Raw genomic sequence first — 12,634 nt, forward strand, 5'->3', positions numbered from 1 at the left:
CGGGAGCGGCGGGGAGGGGAGCGGGCGGTAAGGTCCGAGGACACGGCAAGGTACCAGGGTAGCGCCCTGCCCCGGGGCTGCCCCGACGGGTCGGCTGTCCCTGCCCCCCGGGGGAGGCGGCCCGGCCCCTGCGCGGCGAGCGGGGCCCGGCGCGTCCCACCCCCGGCCTTGACGCCACTCGCTAATGAAATGCTAATGCCGGGGCGCGGAGCCGGGCGCTGCCCGCCCCCATAAAACCGGGAGCGGCGCGGGGGCCCTGCCCCGCCACCGGCCCGCAGCCATGCAGAGCGCGGCCCCCGCCGCCCCGCCGGCCCTGCACCTGCTCACCTCCTACTTCATCGACAGCATCCTGGGCCGGGGCCCCGCCGCGGGGCGGCACGGTGAGGCGGGACGGGGCGGGCGGCGCGGTGGGCACGGTGAGGGGCGGCGGGGCGCTCCCCGCACGCCCCGCTAACTCCGCGGTTCTCCCCCGCAGGCGCGGAGCGCTCGGTGCCCCCGCGGCCCGTCCGGGCGCGCAGCCCCGCGGAGGAGCCGCCGGCCGAGGGGCGCGGGGAGCGCCCGCCCGGCCCCGAGGCGCCCGGGCCGGTGAAGAGGAAGCAGCGGCGCTACCGCACCACGTTCAGCACCTTCCAGCTGGAGGAGCTGGAGCGCGCTTTCCGCAAGTCGCACTACCCCGACGTGTTCACCAGGTAGCGGGAGGGGCGGGCGGGGGGCCGTGCGGGGCGGCCGCCGGGCTCCGGCGCTAACCGTGTGTGCCCCGCAGAGAGGAGCTGGCCCTGCGCCTGGACCTGACCGAAGCCCGCGTGCAGGTGAGTGACGGGCGCGGCAGTGTCGGGGAACCCTTCTGGGGGCTGGGGGCGAGCTCAGAGATGCTCCACGAGGGCTGAGAGCGGGGGGAACACAGCGCGCTGTCCCCCGTGCTCAGCCAGGAGGGAAGAGAAGGGAAGGGAATAGCGGCGGGGGCCGGGACCGCGTCCCGTCCGCGGCGGGGGGTGCTGAAGGGACAGGGCAAGGGACCCGTTACCTCCGCGGCGGGGAAACGGCTCGGGAGCGCTCCCAGGTTGCGCTTCACACCCGCGTATGCTGCCGCCTTCGTGGGTCGAAAGGCAGGTACTGCCTCCTGAGTGCTGAAACAGCTTTTTAAAAGTAATAAAAAAAAAAGAATTAGGTGGTTCACAGCAAATGAGGGGTTCTGTGGGGCATCCGAAGTTATTTACAGAGGCTGCAGTGGAGTTTACGCCTTCTTTTTGCTCTAACTTAACGCCATAAAACAGTCACACTTCTAAATGACTGGTTAAAACAAATGAAATATTAATTTGACATTTATATATGACAGTCAGGGACTGTCCAGGAAAATTTTATGCCCAGCTGGACTGTGATTGTAACAATGCCTGTAGAGCTTCATCATACAGTGACAGGTACTAATCACTTGTAGCCTGCAGTTTGCTTAAAATACAAATGACCCTTAGTAACTTTTCTGACTCTATGCACTCCTGCTTAACAATACCTCTTAAGAAACAGCTTCTTTAGATTCATCTCTTGTATAACCTAGAAATCCTTTTTATAGGGAAACTATAGCCTTAAAAAAATAATAATAGTTGTTTCAAAAGGTGTGAAGGCTTTCAAAGTATTTTTAAGCTCAAAATGACAATTGCACTAAATTTGGCTTGTTCTGTGTATCAGATATCGACTGTTCCAGCACAGCTCTGGGTCTGTGAAACTTGTGAAATACTGAGAACTGGTACAGCTGCTCAGTGTGACAGCCCTACTAACTCCTGTAGCTTTGTTACTGTTGATGCCAGATCCTTGTTTGTATAAGTTGTCATTACTTCAGTCACTGGATCTGTGATGGTTCACACTAGCTAATGGCTGCAAAAGTGTAACTTTTTTAGTTTCAGTTTTTGTTGTTTTTTTTTAATATGCACCATCTTCAGAAAAGGCCTTAGAAGTATGAATGATACTTCATAAGTGACTCATCAGAGAATACCTAGATGCACTTTTCATCTCTCTTTTGTGGACTTGGAGGAAATTATGTGCCCTGTCTTCTTCCTACCATCAACAATCCCTAAAACCTCTAATCACTGAAATGGCCCAGTCTCTGGCAGTTTCACATGGCATCCAACAGTGGAAAAGACATGGGTGGAAAACTGTTAATTTACCTGTTATTGTCACATTCCCTTTGTGGGGTACATGCTCTGTAGATCCTCTGAAGGAATGGTACAGTGGTATATGGCAAAGAGGAACTTTTCTCTTAATGACTCATCAAGAAGAAATTGAAATGTTTATGTTTGATGGAGTAAAAAAGGAATTAACAAGGGAAATAGCAGAGCTGATGCATCCATGGTGGATGGAAGGAACAGCAGAGAGCTGTTCCCAGCACTTCCTCACCTCCTTAACATATCAGATCTTAACACAGGTCTCCCGGGCACAGAGCACAGTCAGCACAGTTGTTTAGGGTAGCTTGCAGTGCACAGTGCCTCAGCTCCAGGGAATGTGTTCTTATCCTGCAGGAAATGGGGCTTAACCTGGAGGGAAGGGGATGCATAGGAATAGGCACTATATTGATGGTGATGTACTGTACTTGGCAAGCTGACAATTCCCAAATGCTTGCCTCATGTGCCTGTGCTCATAATTGCTCTGTAAGGCACCCTGTGTGAGATGAAGACTTCCAGTGCTGTCCCACGGTACCTGGCTAAACCAGTTGACATGAAAAGTGACATCTCTTTATTTACTCAAGTGTAAACTCAAGAAACTGATCTTACTCAATGCAGTCAGACCATTTCTTCACCTCAGTGTGTTTTCAAATTGAGGTTTGCTTCTCTGGGGAGAGCCTTCCATCAGCCATCTGAAAGGGGTACGAGCCACAGCATTGTTCCTGCTCTTGCGTTTTGAGTCTTACATGAAAATGAACAAATATGAAAAAAACCTGCATGAACATACGCTCATTTCAGCATCACTTCAAAGAGATCCCCTCACCCAACCCCCATTATTTACTTGTATAGAGGAGGAGAGATGGCAGCATTCCTTACCTTGGGAAAGGGGTAGTCAAAGAGTCTGCAAAACCTTTTCATAACCTGGAGCCATGTTAGGGTGCTGTTCAGTAGCATTTGCATCTCTTGTTGGCATTCTGCTTCTCATAATTCATACTGCTAGGATGGGAGGAAAATAGGAAAAATTTAAAAGAATATGTTATTTCGTTAATGTGAGCAGTAAAACATTCCATGGGTATTTCAGTACCTTAAATCACATCACTTTTAAAACATGAGCTTACAGATATAATTGATCTGGGCATCCTTGTCATATTTTCTCATTATGATCCTCTTATTCAGCTGCAGCAGAAACACGATACAGTTAGACACATCTGTTTCTTTTTAGCATCATTAGGTATTACATCAATTAAATAGGATACATTTTTAAAGGAAATTACAGCAAGAAAGCTATCAAATTTTACATGCTCACCTTTTCCTTTATGAAAGACCTAAATCTCTTGTCAGATATGCTGTAATTGCAAATATAATCTGGGTAATATTTAGCATACAATTCAAACTTGATGGTTTAAAACTCATCTTTGAGTAGTAAGTAATGCATTTTTTTCCACAGTATTTTACCTCTGCTATTACAGTCATACCATAAAAGTTTTAAGACTGGTATAGCAGTTTCTGTTATGGTTAGTTTGGCACTTGAGATATGGCTGAAAATAGAGTCAAGGTAAGTTAAGCCTTTTATTGGAAGCAAAAGAAAACTGCTTAACAAAAGGTTCAAGATGACTAATCTGAATGGTAATGACTATAATGTATGCAGTAGATTTTGAAAGCCGTTTCTCATGTCAGTGTAAGGTATGAGTTGTGGATCTGCTCTTCTGCTACCACTTGCAGTGATGTTTGTACCAATAACGAACTGAAAGCTGGCTTTTTTCTAAATTATTAGATATCTATGCTGGTATTTCCTTCCAGTTTGACAAATAAAAAATCTGAGAGATGACTATAGTTTGGTTTTAAGCCCGAAATTACCTGTAACATTAAAAAAATTATTTTGCAGTCAGATTGCACATCTGCACTGCAGTGATCAAATGGATTTGCTTTAGGGAGAGAAGGCAGGAAAGCAGATATCTCATTTTGTGTTAGGCTTCTTTATGAAGAACAGATTGAAGAACAGTGCTAAGATTTAGTAAGGTCATGAACACTTTGGCAGCATTTATCTTTCTTAGGAAAGGCTGTATCTGCATATCTGCAGTGCGAGACAGTTCACCGCCTCTTCACTTGGATTTTATTTTCAGAGAAAATACAAACACCGTTGAGTTGTTCTCCTATGAGATCTTAGCTAAGCTCCACTTACAAATATTTAGGATTATGGGTTAACAGTGATTTAAAGTCATCTGATCTCAGTAATTGAGTTATTTTTTTTCCTACCAGCCCCCTGTATTGGACTAATATAGACCAAGTGTTCTTCATGTCACACAGGCTCAGCTGCCTGGTGTTTCAGGGGTTCAGATATTCCTTTGTAAGACATCTGACCATTGAAAGCCGCTGGTTGCTGGAGAAAGGACCAAAGAATGAGTCAGAGCACTCAAGAATTTTAAGTAACAGCATCACAATTTTCATGTTCTGACTTTTCTGCTAAAGACACCTCCCTCTGCCGACTGCTTGTACAGCAAGACAGCTGCATTTGTCACCCAAGGGATATAAATCCCTCCTCCAGGAGAACAGCAACTCACAGTGTAAAGATACTCTATACATTTCAAGGAGTAGAGTAGCAGTCCTTCAGCTGGCTCCTGAGAAGCTTTGAGAGAGGCAGTTGTTACTGAGAGAGGGACACAAAGGCTGGGGCGTGCTGCAGTGTGTGAAGGGCCTGCCCTCCAAACATGCTTCATGTTATTTAAGCACCTGAAGGTAAGGCACATTTCTGGAAATGGTTATATGGCATGTCTGAGATAAAGCAAACAGCAGAAACTGGGACCCCCAAGAACCTGATCCTTAGATGCTTTAGATGTTATTTAAAACTCTTTGTAACATTTTCTGACTGAAATTGCGGATACAAAAAGCAACTATTAAAAAAGCATGCATCTGTAAAACTGCTGCATCCAAAGTCATAATACAGATTTCTATTGAATTTTACTATTTCAGAAATACCAACAAAAGAGCAATATCTACTTTTAGAATATGTTGTAATTTTTTTGATACGTGAATTTTTGCTGTTTAATTTTATTATTTTAGTTTGCTTTAGTGGCTTTGATAGATTCTTATTAAGAGGTTATCTACATTATATAGTAAAAGACCCCCATGTATGAAGTTTACCTTTGTTGTAAATCAGAAGTAAATTTCAGAGAGTCATAATTTTATACAGGACAGAAATTGTCTTTCAAAAACTCTTCTTCCTTGTATTACCACTCTCTATGTATTATTATTATTATTTATAATATTGAATCCCGATTAGTGCATTCAAGTTTTAAACATAGGAGGTGCTTGCAAGCAGCTCACTGAATTGCAAGAGTAGTTATATACAAGACTGCTGAATGAGATTCTGGGCCACAGCTAATGCCTTTCTTCCAAATCCAGATCCAGTTCAGAATCCACCTTCAACGGCCTCCACTGCCGAGAGGGCTGGAAGACCTGAGCTGCTGAGTTACATTTGGATGTTGAGTGTTCAACATCTTTTGTGTTCACATTTTTGGCATTTTTTATATATCCTTGGTTTAGATTCTCTCTCCCTCACTTTAGAGCTGATACTCTTCACTCCTCTTTGCTGCCATCCTGAGTCTGAACACTCTGCTCAGTGAATGCTGAAGAATAACACTGTGAAGCTTCAGTCTTCTGATCTGTAGATTCAATTGACTAAAGTCTTTAAAAGATGATTAATGGGCTACAGTAATGACTAGTCAGGCTTGAAGAGACAATATACTCACCAGCATACTACACAAACCCAGTACTAGCTAGAGCCCTTTTAGAAACAGCTTGATACCCTGTTCTGATACTGCTTACTAGATTTTCTAGTTTAGCATTGGCTTTCACTGCAATTCAGTTAATCACTGTCATGTGCTGTTTGCGTTCACGGTAGAGAACAAAAGTTCTCATTTTACTTTTGAGTTCTCTACATAAAACTGTATGGTGCAGCTATCAAGATAAAAAGCACACGATATATTTGGCCTAGTTACTCTTACAGTCATGATTAAGTTGCTTCCTGAGGTATCTGTACAGAAATAGCCATCTTTTGAATGGCTTTGTTGAAGTTTAACTTTCTATAAATAGCTTATGAAAGGGGGAATGCTAATTTTTAATAACTGCTCATGAGTATTCAGGTGATAGGTATTACAATGGCTTTAAAACATATGTCAGTAGTCAAATTTACAATACTTGCAAGTGATTTATTTGTTAATAAACCCCCTAAGGCATTTATGAATGGATCTTTTGTATTAAAGGAGGAGGGTTTTGGTTTAACAGTAAATATTTTGCCACCTGCATCAATGCATGCAGTAGTATCTGGTAAGACAAACTACAGAGTAAGTTCATCTAATGCCTTTGTAATTTTTTATTGAAGGTCTGGTTCCAAAACAGAAGGGCAAAGTGGAGAAAACGTGAAAAAAATGAAATTCTGGGGACTGTTCCAGGAATCTCCTTAACACACCCACTTGGTCTATTTTTGGATGTTCCACTGAGTCATTCTCCCCTCCTAGATCCCACGTGGAGGTCAATGCCTCTTTCAACATTGGCTGTGCCATCCATGTCTCCAGCTTTTAGTCCTTCAAACTTGGGGCCATTTGGCCTCAACAGCCTTACCTGGACTTCTCTCTTCAGAAATCCTATTTTAAATCCACATTTTGGAAGGTAAAGAATCAATTTTTTTTTTCTAAATCTCTAAACTGTTAAACAATTCTGCATTTCTATTAGTTTGATACTCACATATTCTCAATAAATGTGTTCCCATAGAGAAATAAACTTAATAAAATGCATTAGTTCCCATGGTTAGGAATAGCAAGATTTAGGTTTGTCATGCTAGTAAAAAATTAACATGTAATTGTTTTTTGAAGACTAATTGTGCATACTTACTGTTATTTTGGTCTCACTGAACTCTGGTCTTCACACAGACTGCTGTGACCTGGGTGGCTGCATATATATATATATATATATGTATGTATGTATGTATAATATATACTAAAAATACAAAAAACATTTAGAAAAATAGAAGACAGCACTCTTGTTGAAATTGGAGCTTGTATGGTAGTTGCACATGAACAGACAAACAAATGCTCCTTTTCACATGGAATCAGTTGATCTGAACAAATTGGCTGCATAAACAGCCTTATAAATTGGTCTTTTTATGAGGTGGTTTATTGCTTTCAGAGAACAGGCTGATCTGCAGCATCCCTTGTTTGTTTAGAATGGATTTAGCATGAGGAGTTAAGCAAATGCTTGCTTTTCTAGGTATCTGCATGCCATGCCTGATCATCTCTCTTTCATTTTATCTAAAAGTGGTTGTTATTTAGGGTGGGGTTTTCTGATTGTTTTTGTTTTGGTTTGTTTGTGGGTTTTTTTAAAGGCAAGAGACTATGCTGCAAAATAAAGCTAAAACCAAATGCACATGTGGAAGAAATTGGAAATTTTGGTACTTTTTTTTTTCTGATACTTTGGGTGGGGGAAGCTGCAACTCAGTAAGTACTTGTTCTCCAAAACAATTCTTAATTTGGATAATATTGACTTCTTTCAAATACAGGTTTCTCAATGCTTTGAATCCTCTCGTGACAACAGCTTCAGTACTAATGAAAGCTCCTGGACCCCCGTCAGACCCTGCTCTTACTGCCTTCACCGATCCAGCAGCAGTTGAAAGGAAAACGTCAAGCATTGCAGCCCTAAGACTCAAAGCGAAAGAACATTCAGCACAAATCCCTCAATTAAACCTCATCTCCAGTCTTACAAACACTAACAAAGAACTTTGTTAGGAGCTCTCCCACAGACTACAGCCACGGAGGGGGAAGTGAATGCCTTCTCCAATAAGTAGCTCTCGTTAGAGAGACACGTTTAGAAAAAGAAAACACACACACACACACTCAGAGCTGTAGTTCCTGATCTTCAGTAATGGACTGAAAGGAATAACCCTGCTAAAGATGGTTTTCCTTCATTACAACATTAAATCAGGTAGTAAGTTGGCTTGCATAATTTCTCCCACTGCAGAAACAGAAGCAGGAACTATCTCTTCTTTGTAAATCAGGCCAACATGAATCTGAAGCTTTGAAATCACCAGACTCACCAGATGCTAGTCCAAAGATTCTAAATTCTGTGTAGAAATAACCGCTTTTCTAAGCAATTCTTAACTTACTTCTCAGAAGGAACTTTTACATGCAGTACTTGAGATGTAAGGATCAGTACACAGTTATTAACTTGGAGACAATGCTTCATGTTGAAGTGCAAATACAAGTGAAATATTGCATTCTAGACAGACTCAGCAAAAACAAGATGGGGACTTTTCAGTATGGGCTTTCAATTCAGAACTAGGCTTGTACAAAGAGTACCTTGTTTTGAATTTTTTTTAAAAGTGTCCTTTATGTTCAGGGTGGCAATGTTTTAATAGTTAAAAAAGTTTAACCTTTGTATATGGAAACTGTATCCTGTGGAATTAGGTTTTCAGTGTGCAGTAAATTGTGTGTAGTTCTCTGTATATGTACATATTTGTCAATCAGTAGCTCAGAGCTGTAAATATGAAGTTGCTGAATACTTATAGCAAGATTTCTGGCACATCTTACAAGACCAGTAAGTTAACAGATTACTTGTACATTTTGAGACATTTCATGCCTTGAGTAACTAAATGTGTTAAATTCTTCCTTGGACTGATGTTGGAATGAGTGAAAACAGAGTCCTTACTGAGCAAGTGTCTACAGTCCTTCAAAATCCTGGATCCCTTTCTGGCCTCAAGACAGGTCATTTTAAAGTCTTTGCTGAATTTCTCCATCCAGGACATGGGACTGAGAACAACTCTCTACAGGTCTGATGCTTTAGTGTAAACTGAGGATAAGTAGTATCCTCCTTTTGCAGCTTACTCGCCTACCTCACAGGGCTGTTGTGAGGACTGATTAAACAAACATGACACTGTGCAAATGACAGAGTTATACAAGTGCTAATTGTTGCTTAGCAGTTACAAAAGAAAGGCCAGTAGCTGGTTGCACATGGAGATCACCTTTCCCACACCTCTAGCTGAGGTACAAGCAAGCTCTGTTTCTGTGGGTCGATGGGACAGCAGAGAACTCCTCCATTGGTGCTGCCTCATTCCTCAAAACCATCCTCAAATATATTTATACTGAAAAGATTTTGTATATTTTTGAACTTGTTTCTCTAGGCAGCTCTGGGACTATTTTTAATGCTACGGTTTGAGGTGCAGAGCTCCAGCTACCTCACTGCTGCTTCTGGTGACTCTGCCGAGCTTGTTCGTGGGTACATGACAGAGGAGGCAGTTTGCTGGGTCAGACAGATCAGTTTTCCATTTCCTCTGAAATACTTGTCTCTTGGACTGCTCTTGAGTCACAACCTACCGAAACAGTGGAAGTATTTCTGGGTTTGTAGACCTCACAGGTAGGAGAAGGTGGTGGCATTTCACTGTTAGGAAAAGGCAGCTTCCCACCCGAGTAGCACCAGGGCTGTGCTGTGCGTGGAGCAGCAGGAGGCTGGGGAAGTGATGTAACCAGGACCTCTCACACAAAGTTTAAGTGTGTTTCTTCCACAACAGCTATTTGCTTCCACCAGGCCCCTCTCATGGCCCAGGCTGCCAACTGGCAGCACAACACGGTATCCAGTCAAGCGCTGAGTTTGTTCCAAATTAACCTTTTAAGTAGGTTAATGGCTTGAAAACTGTCATTACACAACTCCTGTTCCGTACAGCTTCTGTGGCATCTTGCCTTACCACCAGTGCCTGGCTCTTGCAATGCAAAGAGGTTCTGCAGAAAAGGAGACTCTCTCACTGTTTCATTTAAAGGAGCAGAAACTGTCCTGGCATTTGCCATGAGCCACTGAGAAAAGAACTCTGCAATAATAATAAAACCCAGGTATTATTGCCAAATTCTTAAACAAAATTCACCTAAAGCAGCATGTGAAAAATAACAGCTGAAGGCTGTTTTAATACATTGCATGAAATAGTAGGTCCTATCACTAAAATCTTCATTACTGACTACAGGGCACAGAGATCACCCTCAGGCATGGGGGTGGATCAAATTCACAAGCTAAATTTCAGCAGTTACATCAAAGATAACTTTCACCTATCAACAATTTTTTTCCAATAGCTATGGATAGAAATAATTTCAGGGACAGCAATTAAACACAGAGTGGCAAGTAACTTCACTCATGTGCATGACAGCTCCTGCCAGAGCTGGGAGCTGCTACCTCCACCCAGCACACACAGCCACTGCAACACCACTGGGAAGTGCAGGGCTGGACAGCAGGGCTGGCTCCTAAATCCTTGCCAGTTTTGATTGGTTGTTGCTCTGTCCTAATTCTCCTTAGAAAAGGGCACCTTTTTCCAAGACACCCTCTGCTCCTTGTTCCTGATTAAATAGGAGCTGTCGTTCCTGTGCTGTCTGCATGGAAGACAGTGTCTCCAACCACCAGTTCCCAATGGGTAGAGGTAAAAATATAGCTTATTGATGTTTCATCTGGTTTTAGTTTGAAATGCAGAGAGGTTTTCTTTAAGCTGATTTCACTTTTTCTGCTTTAACGAGTCCTTCCAAGAAATTTCCATTCTTTCGTGTGAATTGAAATCCAGCTGTGAGAGCTAATGATATTATGAAAATAAATATGCAGGGTAACACTTGAAATCAGCTTAGGAATCAGTGTGTCTGTAACTAAAACTCAGAAAGCTTTTCATGTTAGTTATTACCATCTTACAGTGAAATATCGCACCAAGGGAAGAAGGTTTACTTATTCAGTCAGTTTTAAATTTAAATCAAGAGGCTTAATTGCCATCTATTATGGACACAGTATTAAAATTACATTTAAAAAATGTTGGGGAGCAATTAACTGAGAAACCCTCAGCCTGATTTCATAGCTGCACAGGGGTCAACAGCTCTGCCATGAACCAAGCCAGGACATTTGCTTTCCTAGTTTTTCTCAGGGCAATGGGGTGTGGAGCCTCCCCCATCCTAAACAGGTCAGCCATTTCACAGAGAGTGTATCACACTGAACATTGCAATTATTTCCCAACACTTTATCTTGCTTTGTGCACTAAATTCTTTAGTCCTAATTTAGGCAAACCCTACACTGATTTGTATGAAGATTGCAGGATTTGCCCCCATGCCTCTCTTCTGAACAAAGAAGGGTCGCAGCCAAAATCTTGTCTGGGTGACATCAAGATTTTCCCAGCACAGCTTTCGACTGAAGTGGGCCTGGAGTCCTGATTGTTTTACTGGGTTTGTCTGGTTTTCCTGAAAGAAAAAATATATGGGAGGATTTTCAAAGCCACACAGAAGATCTGAATACACCCCCAAGCCCATCCACCTTCTACAACCACCATCCCACTATGGAAAAACCTCTATCTCCAAATTAAACCTATTGACTTTCCCTCCATGTCACAATTTTTCAAGGTGTTTTGTTGGAAGATCCTGCAGCATACTGATATCTCTTCAGGAAACATTGATAAATATTTCTATTGTAGGGCTCATGTTTGGCTAAATTGTCAAGTTTGTTCAGTTTGTTCTCTGCCCCAAATTCAGTTCTGGTACCATAGGCTGTTGGGTAAATTTCCTTATTTCCAGTGACATAATATCATCAGAACCTTGCCTACAGAGAAAGAGCGATTTTCTTGGGAGAAAAAAAAAAAAGAGAATAATAGGCCAGGTGTTTGAAGAAAAGACAAAGAAACAAGCACAGTAGGGTGTTCTGACTCACAAATCTGTATTGAGAAAGAAGTATTCACGAAGAAAATTAATTTAAGAAGTATGTAGTTCAGGTTTTGAGCCGATAAGTTCCTTTCAAAAACAGATTAGTGATTAAAAACTTTTTTAGTCTAGCAATCTTTTAAACAATTAGCGCAGTAATTGGAAAGGGACTACAAATTCAAATCTAGATGAACATAAAAGAGTTTCCCCATAGAGCTTTCCCTTGGTTTTGTGGGTAACTGGCATGCACCTGCCTTTACCATCAGTGGGACTGAAATACTGAAAAAGTGCTCTGAATAGGGATACAAATGCCCCAAACAGTAATGCCATACAAATTACTTAATTCATGTAAAGTAGAAGTAATTGTATTGATTATGAATGTGTGAGTGACTCCTTTATTTCAAGTTATATGAGATGTAAACCACCAGCTTTCAATGGGGTCCTCGCTGCAAATTTGCCAATGGTAGAGTGGGATGTTACTTTTTTTTCCTCATTTTGAACAATAAATCCCAGTGCACTGCCATTTTTGAAACAGAGATCTGCTGACTTTATGCTAAACCATGCAAACAGAAATTTGTCTGTAAAACTTCCTCTCTCCTTCAGCCAGGTAATAATTTTGCTCCACTTGTTCATCCTGCAAAAGATGCCTGAAATCAAAGGAAAAGGAACGTAGGGGAGAAACATCCCCAAACTTCAGATATTTTTCCCTAAATCAGAACTTTCTTTTTTCCTTTTTGCTGTTACTGAGATTTTAACAAATTGCTAATTTTCAAGAAACTGAGG

General features: G+C 42.3%; 1 protein-coding gene across 1 annotated transcript; it reads left to right on the plus strand.

The window, feature by feature from the left end:
• Positions 1-280: 280 nt before the first annotated feature.
• LOC126637524 (homeobox protein ARX-like) lies at positions 281-9,089 on the plus strand. Its single transcript, XM_050310870.1, has 5 exons — positions 281-380; positions 476-689; positions 764-809; positions 6,535-6,821; positions 7,708-9,089. Exons 1-5 carry the CDS (start codon positions 281-283, stop codon positions 7,931-7,933), a joined length of 873 nt encoding a protein of 290 aa, XP_050166827.1. The 3' UTR covers positions 7,934-9,089.
• The last annotated feature ends 3,545 nt before the right edge of the window (positions 9,090-12,634 follow it).

Source organism: Myiozetetes cayanensis, unplaced genomic scaffold, assembly GCF_022539395.1.
Source record: "Myiozetetes cayanensis isolate MyiCay16 unplaced genomic scaffold, myiCay2020 scf15, whole genome shotgun sequence".
Lineage (NCBI taxonomy): Eukaryota > Metazoa > Chordata > Aves > Passeriformes > Tyrannidae > Myiozetetes > Myiozetetes cayanensis.

Coding starts and splice junctions, on each gene's coding strand:
- LOC126637524 (XM_050310870.1), top strand. CDS start 281: ATGCAGAGCGCGGCCCCCGCCGCCCCGCCGGCCCTGCACCTGCTCACC. Junction 381..475: donor CCCCGCCGCGGGGCGGCACG/GTGAGGCGGGAC, acceptor TCTCCCCCGCAG/GCGCGGAGCGCTCGGTGCCC. Junction 810..6,534: donor TGACCGAAGCCCGCGTGCAG/GTGAGTGACGGG, acceptor TTTTTATTGAAG/GTCTGGTTCCAAAACAGAAG.